The sequence below is a fragment of the Scylla paramamosain genome, chromosome 16 (genome assembly GCF_035594125.1).
Source record: "Scylla paramamosain isolate STU-SP2022 chromosome 16, ASM3559412v1, whole genome shotgun sequence".
NCBI classification, from domain to species: Eukaryota; Metazoa; Arthropoda; class Malacostraca; order Decapoda; family Portunidae; genus Scylla; species Scylla paramamosain.
The window spans coordinates 20,824,388-20,843,765 of NC_087166.1; the positions used below are offsets into that span (position 1 = coordinate 20,824,388).

The following is a 19,378-nucleotide window of genomic DNA, read 5'->3' on the forward strand; positions in this document are numbered from 1 at the left end:
CTTACCGAGTATGGTAAATTGGAAACCAAAAGAAGACTTTATTGAGGCAACTAAGATCACAAAAAAACGTAAGAATAATATTACTAGACACGAAAACAATGTCCCAAGAAACCATGAGCCGAATATATCATCTACCGAATTCATCATCAGAGCAGCGAGGAGCTGCTCACTTCGTGATGGCAGAGCCCAAATGAGGTCTGGCACGATGTTCACTCTTGCGCAGACTCTGAATGCTGGATGGACCTCGAGAGAACCTACACTGAGCAACCCGAGTCGCCCAATTTGACATTGCATGTATGCGGAAAATATTGTAGTCATCTGCAATAAATGAGCGAGTATAACACCAATACAAGTATGGTTGGGCGGTCATTTTTGTTATGACGTCATCACAGCACAGAGCGAAGAACCTCGGTTTGGGTAACCGAAGTCACCCGAGCGGGCGACCCGCGCCGCGCAGAGATAACTTTCAGTTGAGAATTGGACGACCCGGGTAACCTGAGTCGCACAACTGAACGCACCACTGGATGTTGTGTGATGCCCCATGTGCAGCCACTTGCCGCTGATGCTTGTTCATATCTAAATGTCTTGTAACTTCTAAGGTATAGCGTTAAAATCATTTGAATAAGGATTACTTCCGCCTTAGAATGACTTGGTCTTTAATTTCTGATTTTCTGTCTGAGAAATCTGAGGACAGAATCACTTCACTTAAAACTCCTTTCATCGCCTGATCTCAATTTGTTAAACTTCTTTTTGGGGGTTATTCTCTAGACTATGTGTACCGGAACAACCCTGATTCAATCTCCAAGCTCAAGAATGGGACTGAAATGTTCATAAGAACTATTCCTGCTGACACATGCAAGACAGTAGTCCAAAACTTCGCTGTGCGAATTAGAGAATGCCTTGTATGCCGTGACACTCATATTTTGAACACATCATTCGATCTACAGACCAACCTTGATAATTATGTTACTGTTGTAAAGGAAATATTGAGAAAAACTTCCATATTTTGTTTATTTGTCATATAAATGTCAAACTTCGATATCTTATTACTTTTCGTGTAATAAATAAATAAATTGGCCTTGTGGAGGGACACCCTATATATATATATATATATATATATATATATATATATATATATATATATATATATATATATATATATATATATATATATATATATATATATATATATATATATATATATATATATATATATATATATATATATATATATATATTGAGCATATATACGGGCAGGAGATTTTCTTGTATCTGAGTTTCATGAGGCTTGACGCCTCTATAGCCTCAAAGAAACATTCACATCAGCAACACGGCATCAAGGTCACAAGACAATGCCTAGAAGAGGAGACCGAAATTGTGGACATGTTTACAGGGACATGGCGCCTTGCAATATTAGAAATCTTGTACATCGAAGATCTGAGAACTGAACTCAATGTACAAGCAGACGACCTTCAGGCCCTGCCAAGCATGAAAAGAAACATCCAATCACAGCCGCCGCATAATGAGCCCAACAGCAGCGTGCAGTCATCCAATCTGCGATGATTGCGAACTGAGGTGACTCCACGAGCCACTGAATAAATAGTGGGCCACACAGCGACTCCAGTTCAGGAGGATGACCCCTGAGCCCCCGTGGTGCTTCATGTGTCACGCTCTAAGGGCTGGGGAAAGCTGCTCGATGACCAAATTGCGGCAAGGGTCGCCACGCGTGGCACAAACTCTGCCCTGAAAGGGTGAGGAGACTTTCTCCTGGCTGCTTTGGGCGGAGGACAGCCACATAAAATTATATAGACCCCAAGCCCTTGCCAGTTCACCTTCATAGACAGCCACTGCCCCTGCCACGGACCTGTCCTCGAAGAAGAGGAGAAGAAGGAAGAAGAGGTCCAAGGTTGCCCACGCGGCTGCCGAAGCCATTGCACCAAAGCGCACACCTGTGACGCCCCAACGCAAAATGAACCAGTCCCCATGCCGAGCCGTACCTGCGCTGCCGTCCAGACCACCGCCATCAGCGATAGAGACGCCACAACAGACACCCAAGACTAGCCCCAGAAAGCACCACCAGAGCATGATCGCTATCAGTGGGTGGATGATCTCTTCCAAGAGATGACAGCCCGCTCCCACACCAGTGTCAGCGAGCCTGAGCCTCTCCCCACAGCACCACCGCCAAAGCGCAGGAAGAAGCGGCACGAGCGACGCTTTAGGCCCCACGAATCAACCAAGTCATGGGACTCCAGACATTCCCATCTCGGCTACAACACGCTACTGAAGAATTGTTAAAAAATCCGAAATCGCGATCTAGCAAAAACTAGCTTCGGTAGTCATACACATATTTACAAAAGAGAAAAGGACAATCATGAGATATAAAGGAAATATCTTAACTAAATTAATAAATGCTGAGTTAGCCATCACATTTAATGATATATTTCTTCTTTACTCTTTCCGGACGCTTTCTCTTGCAATAACTTGTGTTGTTGCCGCTGGTTGTAGGCATTGACAGCCCACAGACACATGCAGGGAAGGAAACTGAAGGAGAAGATGCAGGCAGACGACACATACAGACTGAATGTGTAGCTTCCACTCAGGTCCCGCACCGCACCTAAATTAATAAATATGTTATTATACATGCAAAGCAGCAGTCTAGTACACATCCAGTAATAGCATAGGCCTATGATCTAAATCTATCTGAATCAAGCTAGCTGAATCAAGCTAAAATGTAAAAATATAATAATCTCAGAACAACTCAGACAAAAATGATAATGTTCTGAAAAATGGAAGTTAATGTTCTGAAAAATTAAAAGTTTGTTTTATGGGTTGACAACAAGGCTTGCTGGAATCTTCCCGATGAAGTTTCGTACTTACTCTCATTAAGCACTGTGCAAGGATACTTTATTATTATTATTATTATTATTATTACTATTATTATTATTATTATTATTATTATTATCATTATCATTATTATTATTATTATTATTATTATTACTATTATTATTATTATTATTATTATTATTATTATTATTATTATTATTATTATTATTATTACTGTTATTATTATTATTATTATTATTATTATTATTATTATTATTATTGTTATCATCATCATCAACACTATCATCATTAATTTATTACAGCCGTTTTAGTGCCCTATTGAATATTTTTCTTCTTTTTCGAGAATGTCTTTCGCAATTGATTTCTTAGGGAAAGGTTCTGTCACCTTGGGAATAATGTTATTTTTCTTCATTTCAGGTATTTCAGTTTAACAAAGACTGATGTAACCCTTCCTGCAGCTTAACCTTAAAGCGTTCAACCTTGAATTTACATTTTGGAATAGTAGCATCTGTTCGGCAAATAGGTTACTGGAAATTCACTTTGAAAATCAGACAAAAAAGATTGTAAAAAATTTAGGACCAAAACAAGGGTTGAAACAGGTCTCCTGAAAACACAAAAGTGGAAAACTTGCCAAGTCAGATTTTAGATAGGGGGTTTTCCTTTTTTTTTTTTTTTTATGAAAAAGCACACAGAGATGGCTCCCTGACACAGAAGCAATAGCCATTCCATGTAAGGTCAAAATAATGGCTTACAAGGTACGAGTACCCCCAATTGCTGGAAGCGAAACGCTGAGGAGGAATTAGAGCGGTAGGACAAGATATAGGTAAGAGGCTGTGATCAGAGGACCTCAAAGGAGAAGACAGAGAGACAGAATAAGGAGAAAGATTAAGGATTAGGAGTAGTTAAAGAATGTTAGGCGTGTCGCCAAGACAATCAGGAATACATGAAGAGTGCTGAATTAATTGTTTTAGGTCATGGAGGATAATAAAGTTAAAAGTTAAGGATCTAAAAAGAGACACTGGAGTGCTCCATACAAGTAACCTTATGAAATATGGTAAAGATGTGTTCATCAATGCAGGCCATGATAGTTCTCCATTTATCCTACCTTTCTGATGGGAACTTTGACTCTATCAAACCACACTGAACGTTTAACTATGCAAAGGGAGTGTCTACAATCAGGACCTGTATGAATTCTCAGAAGATCACATTCTCCATTTGTGTCCTGATAATGTTTAACGGGAGTCAGAGATAGAGGAAATAGTAACATGATCATGCTAACGTTTTATGGTTCCTATCTCCCTGAGCGTGTAAAGATGGGTCCTCTTTCTCTCTTAGTAAAGGCTTTTTATCAATTGTCCTTCATAGTGTTACTGTTGTTAGGAGTTTGGTTAAGGAAGAAAAAACTGTACAAAACGTCTTATGTGCAGTCGCTGCTCTGCCCTTGACTCACACCCTACTCCTGAATGTGAAACTAATACTTATTGTATTTACTGCTGGGAAGTTCACCCATTACGTTCTCGACAATGTCTTAAGGCGGGCATTCTTCAACTGGTGATCCTCAGATCACTAGTCTTGGCAGTGCCAAGTGGGAACTTCCTTTTAGATAGAAGAATGGTGGGCAAAGACATACGCCTCCTCCCTCCATTTTCGTTCTTCCACCTCTCAAAATTTAATACAGTTGTAGCACCTTCCTGCCTTTCTCATCCTCCAATTCTTTCCTCCTGCTCATGCGAAAATGCTACTCCTGTTGTTACTGTCTGCAACAAGTTCTCTGTTTTACAAAATGTCACAGATAAACCTTCCACTGCACTTTCAGAAATGGCATCACAGACTTCCTCTACAGGAGTCCATATTGCTGAAGTCCATGCCCCCATGGATTCCCAGTCAAGAACACTTCCCAAGGTTTTTAATCCACAACAGACATATTCTTCGACAAAGAAATCTCCCGCAGTTCCTTCTCACTCCCGCCAGAAACGTTCCTGAAGATCCACTGAATCCCTTGGCTCAACAAACATTGCCCCTAGAAAGATTCTCAGATAACCCTGAGAAGATAAGAGAAATTATTTATCCACATCCAACATGGACATTGAGATTTCTTTGCACGTCCTCATAATATGAGTATATCTTCCTCCTAACAGAGCAATGCCATTCCATCTGTCATGGGGAATCCTCCTTTTCATGTTTCTAGGAGTTTCAGAGGCAGGTTCCAATCACTGCACCAGGTACTCAACTGCTGGTTTCCAATTCTACAAGCGGCCTAGGACTTGATAAGCCTCACCACTCGAGTAAGGTACCTCTAGTCTGACCATTTTGAATTGAGCGTTTGGGCGTTGTCATTTACGGGGATTCCCTGGCCTGCAGTGCTGCCAAACCTTGTACTGGGCCAATTATCGGATTGGAGCCTATGTGTCACTGATAACCTCGCTCCCCATCCCCCCCCCCCCTCTCTCTCTCTCTCTCTCTCTCTCTCTCTCTCTCTCTCTCTCTCTCTCTCTCTCTCTCTCTCTCTCTCTCTCTCTCTCTCTCTCTCTCTCTCTCTCTCTCTCTCTCTCTCTCTCTCTCTCTCTCTCTCTCTCTCTTTCTCTCTCTCCCTCCATTGTGAATTTCGTTTAAATGTGATAGGTTTCCTTTTGGATATAATATTTCCCCTAAACTATGATATTTTTATTTTTTTGTTACGATTTTTCTTTTTTTTTTTTTTTTTTTTTTTGCATATCTGAATCCAGTCTCTTTGAGAATCTTCCATAGAGATTCAGTGCATCCTTTGAAGGAAATATTTTCCTTCAATTCTTCCTTTACTTTGTGTAGTGTTGGGATCTCCTTCCTTGCGTAAAATCCCAAGAATATCCTTCTCACCATACGTTTGTCAGAGTCAACAGCAGGGCGGCTCTTTGTCAGTGAGGAGAATACAGGATGTGCTTGTGGCCTCTGTCATGTGAGCTTCATTGGCAGATGAACAAATTCTTCTAACTGTTGCCTCACTCACGTTGGTGGCTTTCGCTGTTCAGACATCTCTTGAGGGGTCAAGTAATGGCCCCCTATTAGCCTTTTCTTCCAAAAAATACTTATTTACAGAGTAAATAAGCTCTTTTCTCAGCTGTGGAAGTGACGAGAACGAGCGGGAGAGGTAGCTTCCATCCTGGCAGGCGGCGCGAGAGAAAGTGACCTATGGATTAACACAGTCAGTCTGACCATGTGACCTCACTAGGTCACCCATGGAAAAGTGACAACGCTTGGAGGAAACGTTGCCAAGTATTGTGGTGTTTAAAAAAAAAATAATGCAAGTATCATTAAAAAACATATATTACACTAACTTGCCTTTTCTAGAGCATCACAATGTATGTATACTACAACACCATTTAATTTTGAGGTGGGAAGCACCTGACATGAGGTGTGTCTTGGTGTAAGTGTGGTAGTGTCGCAAGCCGAGGAATCCCCGAAAATGACAACGCCCAAACGCTCAATTCAAAATGGTCAGACCATAGTCAGGTTGGCAAAGGGAAGCTTTTCTCTGGAGCTTCCCTGAAAACAATCTCAAAGTAACACTGTTAAAATTTCATCAATAGAAATGTCGTGGTTTATGTACCTCCCGGGAGGAGCTGAATCTTCTTCAGCCACGTCTCTCTCCAATGTGTGTATGTTTCCAAGAGGGTGTTCTTCTACAGGCCTTACACTTAATATAGCCTGTACCTTCCTCAAGGTGCTACAGTTAGGAAGGAAATTTTGCTTGCCTTCTGCATGACCTTCCCTCTCCTTTTATTTTATTAGGTGATTTTAATGGTCATCATCCACTGTGGGATGATGGTACAATCAATCCCTGAGGTCTTTTACTTTTATAAAGGAGGAGGGATTGAAAGTTGTAAATTCAGGGGATATGACATTTTCATACTCATACTGGAACTTTTACAGGCATTGATATCTCTCTCACTTCCCCTACTGCTATTTTAAACTTCAACTGGCAAGTTGTATCTGATTTGTAAGACAGCGACCACTTTCCTATAGTATTGGAGTCGGCAGAGTCTGCACCACGGTGTCATCTTCCCTGGTGGCGTCTAGATATAGATGATTGGCAGCTTTTTACAGAACTCACTTTACCTGATCGTTCGCTGGCTGACTTTGAAAGTTCTGACAAGGCTGCAAAGTATTTTACAGGCATATTACAATCTGCTCTTTTCCAATCCGTTCCTAGGACATCTTAGTCGTTTTCCTAAACGTCCAATGCCTTGGTAGAACAATAATTTTTCTGCTGCAGACAAAGTACGGTATCTTCTCTTGTCTTCACCAACATCGTGAGAATCCCCCAGTGCATGGATACCTTCCGACGAACACGGGCTCAGGGTCGGCAGGTCTTAAAGTATGCACAGCAAACGTTTTAGAAAGACCATGTCTCCTCGATTACAGCTAAGATCCCACTTACACAAGTGTGGAACAGAATTCACAAGATTTCTGAGAAATTTTCGTCTCCTAATCTTCCTGTATGGTCTCATGTTGGTGAGCTGGTGGCTGATCCCAAGATGGTTGCTGACGTATTTGCAGATCACATTGCTAGTGTTTTTAGGAATGATCTTAATTCGTCTATGGTACACCATCGTCGCCATTTGGAATCTCGTGGAGTTAACATTGCTTCCACTGAGGGGTGAATCTTATAATGTCCCTTTTTCCATCTCAGACCTAAAGATGGCTCTATCTCAGTACAGTGATTCATGACCAGGTCTTGATTTTTTTTTTTTTCTTTATGAAGGAGGAGCACCAGCCAAGGGTAACAAAACTGTAATAAAAAAAGATAAAATAAAATAAAAAAAAGGCCCACTGAGGTGCCGAATCTCAGAGTCAACAGCAGTAGTCAAAAAATTACAGGATAAGTGTCTTGAAACCTCCCTCTTGAAAGAGTTCAGGTCATAAGAAGGAGGAAATATAGAAGCAAGAAGGGAGTTCCAGAGTTTACCAGAGAAAGGGATGAATGACTGAAAATACTGGTTAACTCCTGTGTTAAAGAGATGGGCAAAATAGGGGTGAGAGAAAGAAGAAAGTCTTGTGCAGCGAGGCCGCAGGAGGAATGGAGGCATGCAATTAGCAAGATCAGAAGAGCAGTTAGAATGAAAATAGCGGTAGAAGATAGCAAGAAGCAAGAAGAAGAGAAACCGGCTGAAGACAGTTGGTTAGAGGAAGGGAGTTGATAAGTCGAAAAGCTTTCTATTCTATATTGTCTAATAGAGCGGTATGAGTGCAACCCCCCATCCCCTTAACATGTGAAGAATACTCCATACATGGATAAATAAGGCCCCAGTACAGAGTTATTTGGTGGGGGGGTAAGAAAAACTGGCTGAGACGACACAGAACATCTAATTTCATAGAAGCTGTTTTAGCTAGAGATGAGATATGAAGTTTCCAGTTTAGATTATAAGTAAAGGACAGACCAAGGATGTTCACTGTAGAAGGGGGGACACTTGAGTGTCACTGAAGAAGAGGGGATAGTTGTCAGGAAGGTTCTGCTGAGTTGATAGATGGAGGAATTGAGTTTTTGAGGCATTGAACAATACCAAGTTTGCTCTGCCGCGATCAGAAATTTTAGAGAGATCAGAAGTCAGGCTTTCTGTGGCTTCCCTGCATGAACTGTTTATTTCCTGAAAGGTTGAACATCTAGGAAAATACCAGGAAAATTTCAGAGTGATATCATCAGCGTAGGAGTGGACAGAACAAGAAGTTTGGTTTAAAAGATAATTGATGCCGAATCTCAAACAGAGTCAAAAGCGGTAGTCAAAAATTACAGTAAGAGAATGGGTGACAAGACAGAATCCTGAGGAACACCACTTTTAATAGATTTAGGAGAAGAACAATGACCATCTGCCACAGCAGCAATAGAACGGTCAGAAAGAAAACTTGAGATGAAGTTACAGAGAGGGGGACAGAACCTGTAGGAGAGTTGTTTGGAAATAAAAGCTTTGTGCCAGACTATGTCAAAAGCTTTTGATATTTCTAAGGCAAGAGCAAAAGTTTCACCAGACCTCTAAAAGAGGTTTGAAAGGACTCAGTAAGGAAAGCCAGAAGATCAACAGCAGAGTGGTCTTGACGGAACCCATACTGACGATCAGATAGAAGGATGTGAAGTGACAGATGTTTAAAAATCTTCCTGTTGAGGATAGATTCAAAACCTTTAGATAAGCAGGAAATCAAAGCAATACGATGGTAGTCTGAGAGATTAGAACGGTCACTCTTTTCAGGAACAGGCTGAATGTAGGCAAACTTCCAACAAGAAGGAAAGATAGATGTTGATAGACAGAGTCGAAAGAGTTTGACTAGGCAAGGTCCAGCACAGAGGCATAGTTTCGGAAAACAATAGGAGGGACCCCGTCTGATCCATACGACTTCTGAGGATTTAGGCCAGCGAGGCCATGGAAAACATCAGAAAACAAAGGATCTTAATGGGTAACATGTAGTCAGAGCCACCCTCTGACTACATGTTACAGACGGAGGAACAAGCCCTGAATCGTCCACGGTAGAGTTTTTAGCAAAGGTTTGAGCGAAGAGTTCGCCTTTAAAAACAGATGAGATGGCAGTGACCCCATTGGGATGAAATAAAGGAGGGAAAGATGAAGGAGCAAAGTTACTGGAGATGTCAGAAGTCATGAGGCGAGTTAGATCTTTAAAGATTTTGACATTTTCTGTTAATGAAGGAATTTTTGGTTAGTTGGAGAACAGACTGGGCATGATTCCGGGCAGAAATATAAAGTACATGAGATTCAGGTGATGGAAGGGCCACGTACCTTTTGTGGCCTACCTCCCTATCATATATAGCACGAGAACAGGCTGTGTTAAACCAAGGTTTGGAAGGTTTAGATCGAGAGAAAGAGTGAGGAATGTACGCCACCTTGCCAGACACTATAGCCTTTGTTATGCACTCAGCACACAGTCGGGTCTCTGACACAAAAGCAGTGGTCATTCCAAGGAAAATCAGAATAATACCACCTCAGGTACCCACAATTAGCAAAGGCTAATCACCAGAGGCACATCTGCTTTGGGGATCTTGAAGAGGGATTAGAGCGATAGGATAAGATACAGATATGAGATTGTGATCAGAGGAGCCCAATGCAGAAAATAGAGTGACAGCATAAACAGAAGGATTAGAGTTTAGGAAAAGGTCAAGATTATTGGGCTAATCTCCAAGACAGTCAGGAATACGAGTAAGGTGTTGCACCAGCTGCTCTAGGTCATGACCGGGATGGTCAGTGAAGGGAGAGAAAAGGCAAAGCTGGTGGTGAACACTGAAGTCTCCAAGAATGGAGATTTCTGCAAAAGGGAAGAGAGTCAAAATGTGCTCCAGTTTGGAAGTTGTAGTCAAAGAATTTCTTATAGTCAGAGGAGTTATGGGAGAGATTTAGTTGGAGAGTGACTCTGTAGTCATAGTCATATGGTAGAAAATTCATAAGATTCAAGAGCGTGGGCTCAAAACCAGGTGAAATCATTGTGCACAAAGACGCAACATCCAGCTTTGGATTGAAAATGATGATAATGAAAGTAAGAGGGAACAGTTGCCATCTGTGTTTCAGTGAGGAAAAGATGAGATTTAGTGGAGGAGTGGTGGTGTTCTACAAATTGAAAATTAGATCTAAGGCCACGAATGTTACAGAAGTTAATGAAAAAAAGCTGAGGCGAGTGTCAAGACACTTAGGACGATATCAGAAGAGCAGTCCGACCTGGGGACATTTGTGGTCCCCTCCTCAAATGGGGACTCCAAGACCTGGAGTAGGAATCGTCATAACGATTTTTAATTTTGAGTGAAGGGTGTGTGTGTAATTAGGCACATGTAGTTTTGTGTAAAGGAAGAGAGTTGTCTTTAGAGGCCAGGCTGTGACTGAGGCTCGTTGTGTTGTGAGACACAAAGAGAAATGTTCAGTGAGTCACAGCTGCGTTACTGATGAGTTCACAGCATCCCTTGATCCAGTGCTTCAGACCTCACTAGGAGTAATAATCGTTCCAGCAGGTGTCTACTACTTCCTCACATACTTCCTCACTTCTTTTGCCACATCTTTGATAGGGTTTATTCCTTTCTATTAGAGGTCTTCATCATTATTTGGAATACCGGTGATTTTCCCATTTCTTTAGGCATTGCTATAATTATCCCCACTCCAAAGCCTCGAAAAGATCATCAGCTGGCGACCAATTATCGCTCAGTTTCCTTAACCTCTAGCATATTCAAATTGCTGGAAATTATGGTAAATGTCAGGTTCATGTGGTACTTAGAAAGGGGCGATTACTTGTTGCCTGTTTAATATGGTTTTCGAAAAATGTGATTTACGTCTGATACTATTCTGTCTATACAATCTTCTGTCTGTGAAACATTCGCAAGTAAACACCACGCAACATTATTTTTTGATTAGGAGAAAACATACGACGTCGCTTCGTGCCATGGCATTTAACATAATTCACTATGTAACACGATTTTTGTCTTTGACAAACAAGTGTTATTTTCTAACAATTTTTCATTGCAGAACAATAAAAAAATGTCCATTATTTCTGTCAGACTTTGATATTGTGGCTTTCAGAATTATTTTTTGCCCCAAAATAGCTAAATTTCACCATTTTTTCCAGATACTATCACAGAGAACTTTTTACTCTTCTCTTGATGAATTGGTCACTTTTTTTCTTTTTATGTAGGAAGGACACTGGCCAAGGGCAACAAAAATCCAATAAAAAAAATGCCCACTGAAATGCCAGTCCCATAAAAGAGTCAAAGCAGTAGTCAAAAATTGATGAATAAGTGTCTTGAAACCTCCCTCTTGAAGGAATTCAAGTCATAGGAAGTGGAAATACAAAAGCAGGCAGGGAGTTCCAAAGTTTACCAGAGAAAGAGATGAATGACTGAGAATACTGGTTAACTCTCGCATTAGAGAGGTGGACAGAGTAGGGGTGAAAGAAAGAAGAAAGTCTTGTGCAGCTAGGCCACGGGAGGGGAGGCATGCAGTTAGCAAGATCAGAAGAGAAGTTAGCATGAAAATAACGGTAGAAGACAGCTAGAGATGCAACATTGCGGCAGTGAGAGAGAGGCTGAGGACAGTCAGTTAGAGGAGAGGAGTTGATGAGACGAAAAGCTTTTGATTCCATCCTGTCTAAAAGAGCAGTGTGACTGGAACCCCCCCAGACATGTGAAGCATACTCCATACATGGACGGATAAGGCCCTTGTACAGAGTTAGAGCCTGGGGGGTGAGAAAAACTGGCGGAGACGTCTCAGAACACCTAACTTCATAGAAGCTGTTTTAGCTAGAGATGAGATGTGAAGTTTCCAGTTCAGATTACAAGTAAAGGACAGACCGAGGATGTTCAGTGTAGAAGAGGGGAACAGTTGAGTGTCATTGAAGAAGAGGGGATAGTTGTCTGGAAGGTTGTGTCGAGTTGATAGATGTAGGAATTGAGTTTTTGAGGCATTGAACAATACCAAGTTTGCTCTGCCCCAATCAGAAATTTTAGAAAGATCAGAACTCAAGCGTTCTGTGTCTTCCCTGCGTGAAATGTTTACCTCCTGAAGGGTTGGACGTCTATGAAAAGACGTGGAAAAGTGCAGGGTGGTATCATCAGTGTAGGAGTGGATAGGACAAGAAGTTTGGTTTAGAAGATCATTAATGAATAATAAGAAGAGAGTGGGTGACAGGACAGAACACTGAGGAACACCACTGTTAATAGATTTAGGAGAAGAACAGTGACCGTCTACCACAGCAGCAGTAGAACAGTCAGAAAGGAAGCTTGAGATGAAGTTACAGAGAGAAGAATAGAAGCCGTAGGAGGGTAGTTTAGAAATCAAAGCTTTGTGCCAGACTCTATCAAAAGCTTTTGATATGTCCAAGGCAACAGCAAAAGTTTCACCAAAATCTCTAAAAGAGGATGACCAAGACTCAGTAAGGGAAGCTAGAAGATCACCAGTAGAGCAGCCTTGACGGAACCCATACTGGCAATCAGATAGAAGGTTGTGAAGTGATAGATGTTTAAGAATCTTCCTGTTGAGGATAGATTAAAAAACTTTAGATAGGCAGGAAATTAAAGCAATAGGACGGCAGTTTGAGGGATTAGAACGGTCGCCCTTTTATAGGAACAGGTTGAATGTAGGCAAACTTCCAGCAGGAAGAAAAGGTAGATGTTGACAGACAGAGCTGAAAGAGTTTGACTAGGCAAGGTACAAGCACGGAGGCACAGTTTCAAAGTACAATAGGAGGGACCCCATCAGGTCCATAAGCCTTCCGGGGGCTTAGGCCAGCGAGGGCATGGAAAACATCATTGCGAAGAATTTTAATAGGTAGCATGAAGTAGTCAGAGGGTGGAGGAGAGGGAGGAACAATCCCAGAATCATCCAAGATAGAGTTGTTAGGAAAGGTTTGAGCGAAGAGTTCAGCTTTAAAAATAGATGTGATAGGAGTGGTGCCATCTGGTCGAAATAAAGGGGGGAAAGAAGAAGAAGCAAAGTTATTGGAAATATTTTTGGCTAGATGCCAAAAGTCACGAGGGGAGTTAGATCTTGAAAGGTTTTGACATTTTCTGTTAATGAAGGAGTTTTTGGCTAGTTGGAGAACAGACTTGGCATGGTTCCAGGCAGAAATATAAAGTGCATGAAATTCTGGTGATGGAAGGCTTAAGTACCCCTTGTGGGCCACCTCTCTATCATGTATAGCACGAGAAGCTGTGTTAAACCAAGGTTTAGAAGGTTTAGGTCGAGAAAAAGAGTGAGAAATGTACACCTCCATGCCAGACACTATCACCTCTGTTATGCGCTTAGCACACAAAGACAGGTCTCTGACATGGAAGCACTAGTCATTCCAAGGAAAATCAGCAAAATACCTCCTCAGGTCCCCCCCCAACTAGCAGAGACAAAACGCCAGAGGCACCTTCGCTTAGGGGGATCCTGAGGAGGAATTGGGAGTGATAGGACAAGATACAGATATGAGATTGTGATCGGAGGAGCCCAATGGAGAAGAAAGGATGGCACCATAAGCAGAAGGATTAGAGGTCAGGAAAAGGTCAAGAATGTTGGGTGTATCTCCAAGATGGTCAGGAATACGAGTAGGGTTTTGCACCAATTGCTCTAGGTCGTGGAGGATAGCAAAGTTGAAGGCTAGTTCACCAGGATGGTCAGTGAAGGGAGAGGAAAGCCAAAGCTGGTGGTGAACATTGAAGTCTCCAAGAATGGAGATCCCTGCAAAAGGGAAGAGGGTCAGAATGTGCTCCATTTTGGAAGTTAAATAGTCAAAGAATTTCTTATAGTCAGAGGAGTTAGGTGAAAGGTATACAGCACAGATAAATTTAGTTTGAGAGTGACTCTGTAGTCGTAGCCAGATGGTGGAAAACTTGGAAGATTCAAGAGCGTGGGCACGAGAGCAGGTTAAGTCACTGCGCACATAAACGCTACATCCAGCATTGGATCGAAAATGAGGATAGAGAAAGTAGGAGGAAACAGAAAAGGGGCTACTGTAGCAGAATGCATCTGGAGAATGATTGCAGCCTCTTGATGCCATTTCACCTCTTGTGATGTGTCTTCTCAGGCAACCAAAGCAAAACTGACTGGTAGTCTGCAAGCCCTTACTTTTATATTGTCAAGCAGTACTCTAGAATATACTTATTCTTTCTAGAATGTGTTCCAGGATGTTCTCAATCTTTCTAGAATATTCTTGAACCTACTTTAGATATTCTGAATCATTCTAGAAAATTCTTGCAGATTCTAGAAGATTATTGATACTTCTACATATTTCTACTGTATTTTAGAAAGTTATAGAATATTTTGGTAATGTTTACATTGAATATAATGCTTTAAAATGTTCTAGAAACTTCTAAAAGTGTTTGGTAGAACATTCTGGTAGATTTGAGAAGATTTCTGAAATGTAAGCAAATTCTTCTAAATATGAGAAATTTCTTGCTAGATCTGGTCAGTTCAAGAATGATCTTATTAAGATTAAAAATCTTTAGAACGCTTTATATTTTTCATTTTATTGTTTTAACTTATTCACAACATTGCTAAAGCAATTAGATAAGCAATTGAAGTTTTGCAAAGGTCTTTACTTGTCATGAAAACCAATAGTAACCCATACTATCTTGAAATAAGGAAAAAAATGTAAATTCATTGTTCTAACCACAAAAGCAAGGTTTTATGATCAAAATAACTTTTTTCTATTTTGTTTAGATGGAAATAACTGGAAAATTATGGTTTGAGGGCGAGGACAAGACAAAAGTAAAATTTTGTTACATAATGTTATCTGTTCGACTTTGGTCCCTGTTGTCGACTCCCCATTTATATATAACAGATTTTATATCATCGCTTTATACAAGCACGAATTTGAGGGGAGGGGGTTTCTGTCTGAAACTCATCCACTTGAAGGTGTCATGCCACAAGGAAGTTTACTTAGTGTTACACTTTTCGCTGTGGTTATAGTGTCATCAATGTGTTTCCTTATGGACTTCGTAGTAGCTTGTATGTCGATGACTTTCTGTGGTGTGAATGCCATTGATTGAAAGGAAGTTGCAGTTAACAATTAATAGGATTTCTCAGTGGGCAGTAACTCATGTGTTGTAACCCTGAACGCAGCAGTGCATTACACAATGAAGGAAAAAATGAAGAGACAAGAAATGAAGTAGTGAAGAAACAAAAAATTAAGCAACAAGAAACACGTAAACATGAAAGAAGAGAGAGGAAAGGAAGAAAGAAGAAAAGAGAAGATAGAAGAAAAAAAAGAGAAAAGAAAGCAGAATAAATTAGAGAATCAGAGAAATAACAGGCCGATCCCTTCCGCAAAGGTAATTTACAGCTTCCTACCAGATGTCCAGGACTAGAGAAACGAAGAGCGCAAACAAAATCTCAGAACAAGAGGAAGGGATTGGCACAAGATACCATAGCCAAAACGACAAACATGAAGCGGGTCACTACTACAGGAAAAAGAGGATTAACATAGGGTACTGTATCAAGGAGGCAGAGCGAGAGTGGAGGCAGAGCCCTAACAAGAGAAAGGGGAAAGTAAATTACCAAGGAAATTAGGTCAACCTATGGAAATATATCAACGCCTACATACACTCCTTCTTGAACCTTGTCTTAATTTCTGATTGGCCAGAGTTAGCCTGTGATTGGCTAAATGTATTTTCTGAAGGGTCATACGTAGTGTCGGACCGGTCAAAAGGTCAAAAAGTAGTGTGTGATTGGGCATAAATCACCTCGCCCAAGGAGCGGATCATTGGTAGAATCGTTTAGATATATTATAGCGTGTAACAGTGGAATAATTCAGTAGCAGACGGAGAGGCGGAGGTTCCAGTCCCAGACCAGAGAGGCTGAGACGAGATGGAGAAGCACATCTTGTTGCATGTAAGTAGAGCTTAAAAGTTGTGTAAAGCAGTCTAGGAAAATGATTTAATTGATTATTTGAGGAAAATAAAAAGGAGGAAACATATGGGATTTGTAGGATGTTTGTGTTACTTTGATGTTATGTATTTTGTGTTTGTGTACTGTGTATGATGTTGCTGACATGAATATTGAAGTTTGATATATTAAATGTGAGTTGAATTTAGTGGTTGAACTAAGCGGAAGATCAATTGCAAGTCACTTGACGGAAACTGATTTTGTACTTTATTTAAATCAATTAAATATCGAAAATGACTGGTGTTTAATATCATCTTCGGGCCACCTTTATAATAATTACTTGATCCTGCGTGCAACATTGCAAGCACGACACATGAATTTCGTTTCTCAGCTTCAAAGATTGTGATCATACACTTCTGCAGCCTTTATGGCGTTCCCCCTGACCCAGATTCATATCTTTATGACAGAAGAATCTCTTGTGTGGAGGAAACTCGTTTCCTGGGACTAATTTGACAGCCACATGAGTTTAATACTTCATCTTCGTTATATTAAGGCCGCTTGTATGAAGACACTGTCACTTAGTGTTTTTGGCTCATACCTCTTGCAGCGGTCTCTCGTTACCGGACAATTCGTTACCAGGACAATTTGCTACTATGTCATTTCGTTACCATATAATAGTTAGATAGGACACGTGGAAATGGGTACAAGCTAGAAAAGCTTAGATTCAGGAGAGACCTGGGTAGATATTGGTTCACTAAAAGCGTTGTTAAGGACTGGAATATGCTGGATAGACAGTAGTAACTCAACAGAAAAAAAAGATGCCAAATACCACCACACTAATGTCGGATGTAAGTCAATGAACCTTAGTCTACTACCAACGCTCATCAGCCAATTACTGGTGCTGCATTTGTGGATATATATTTTTTTTCTCCTCTGCTATCACCCATGCCTCGTTTAGTTACTTCAACAAGAAATGAAAAGAAACTAGTGGATGATTATATTTATAATACACACAAAGCGTATAAGGATGGTTCAAAGCAGTATTGGATGTGCTAAAATAGATTGTGTAAAGCCCACGTACACACCTGTGTTGGTGACAGTAAAAACAAAATCGTTAAGACTGTTGGTAAGCATAATCACAGTACTACAGCTGCAAGAGTGGAAGCAAAAATAGCAAAACATCAAATGAAAGTGAAGTCTGCACTTCACTTCGGACTATATTATGTAAAGAATTTTCCAATATGAATGAATGTGCTCTTTCAGAATTACCTTCAACCTCATCGTTGAGTTGTAGTATAAGGTGTTGGAGACAAGTAGAAGATAGTGTACCTCCTATACCTCAGGAACGACATGGTTATTTGATTTCTGATCAGTACTGCACAACTGAGTTTGACAGTCTACAGTCTACAGCCTACACTCCACTCATTAGAGCTTACAAGAACAGCTGGAATCCGGTTAAAATCTATAAATAAACAGAGTTTATAAATGCATGCAAAGAAACATGATCCGATAATTCAAGTATCTGGTTGGCATTTTGGCACTTCATCAATATCATAAACACTGCACATCAGAGTTAAATTCAGACGTTCATGAAATACATATTAACATAATTTAAGATAAAATACACATTTTTTAAACGCATTGTATAAGTATTGAAGCTAAAAAAGATAATTACAATCTAATGCTTCCAGTTCGCCCATACTTTGACATGGGATACCATACTCATGATTAATCTATTTGAGTTCATCTAAGGCTACATCGGATTCAGAGATGTCTTTCCAAGGATGAGATGTGGAAGTATAGACTGCAACAAATTATTTCACATTGTCGATTACATTAAATTCAAGCTATTGTAAATCTATGACCAAAATCAATGCAATTACAAGTAAAAATATATAAGATTAGTACATTCGTCAATAGTAAATTGAATATATACAAACCCAACTTTTTACTTATTTATTCCTCATTACTTTGCAACACTGACCTGTTATGGGTCCTATAGTAAGGAAACCGATAGCCTCGAAGATGCCCGTCACACATAACACTGGCAGAACCAATGGTAAACCAAAAATGTCTACTATCACTGGAATAAAGGCGGCTGAAGCGAAGCTCATCCCGCTTCCTAAAACTGCCATCGCCGCTGCCTTCACATGAAAGATGTTGACGCAACTGAACACTGAGGGCAGAAAATAGTTTGGATAGTTATGGGACAGAGAAAGCGAAATCATGTCACATCGAGTTTCATTTGTTTCCCATATGGCTGGGGCAAAGTTCGTCAAGGTAAACACCCCTAAATGCGATATATCTATATGCATATCTATATCTAATATGTTGTGCTCAATAAGGATAATAGCCCATTAACGTTATTGGGCAAGAGAATTTTGGACAAACAGGCTGAATATAGGCAAACTTCCAGTAAAAAGGAAAGGTAGATGTTGACAGACAGAGTTGAAAGAGTGATGAAAACGCAAAACAGTAGAAACATTCTATATTTCAGTAAAGTGTTAAGCTCCAGGTAAAGGCAAATGTTTCACATGCGACGTTCTCTCTCTCTCTCTCTCTCTCTCTCTCTCTCTCTCTCTCTCTCTCTCTCTCTCTCTCTCTAATAATAATAATAATAATAATAATAATAATAATAATAATAATAGCAATAATAATAATAATAATAATAATAATAATAATAATAATAATAATAATAATAATAATAATAATATAAAGTTATCAATAAGAAAACACGAAGAAAAAGAGAAAAAATGAAGCAGATTTTAAAGGAAAAATAAAAATAGAATAGCAAATAAGCATTATCAATTTGTGTGAGAAGAGACCTGATGATGAAGTATTCTCAGATGATGGTTTGACTTATCTCCGATAGTCGCCCAAAGAACCTTGTGTTTACAAACTGTAGCTAGAAGGGAGGTGGCATGACACTGAAATTACCTATTGTTTCTCTCCCTGCCGTGTGACATCATCCCTCCCTGCCGTGTAACCTCATCCCTCCCTCTCTTTCCCCTGCTCTTTCCCTCCTATTTCAGTGTTTCCACTAATCCCCATTATCTTTCTCCAGCCCCTAGCTTCTACACTTGTCAGTCTCCTATATGCGCGCACTCTCACACTGTCCCTTTGTTACTCCTCCTCCTGAGGCTTAACACCTCTGTACTGTCAAAATAGTTCATTTTTCAGTTTTTTATGCACTTTTCATACCACATTAG

General features: G+C 40.3%; 1 protein-coding gene across 2 annotated transcripts in view; it reads right to left on the reverse strand.

The window, feature by feature from the left end:
• Nucleotides 1–1,307: 1,307 nt before the first annotated feature.
• The window catches only part of LOC135108123 (monocarboxylate transporter 13-like), a 37,977-nt gene continuing 19,906 nt past the window's right edge, over nt 1,308–19,378 (reverse strand). For both annotated transcript variants that reach the window (XM_064018823.1, XM_064018822.1), the window contains exons 4-5: nt 18,154–18,345; nt 1,308–2,614 (exon numbers count right to left, since the gene is read on the reverse strand). In XM_064018823.1, the coding sequence (XP_063874893.1) occupies nt 2,430–2,614; nt 18,154–18,345 (377 nt within the window). In that variant the 3' untranslated portion in view covers nt 1,308–2,429. The remainder of the gene's footprint in view (nt 2,615–18,153; nt 18,346–19,378) is intronic.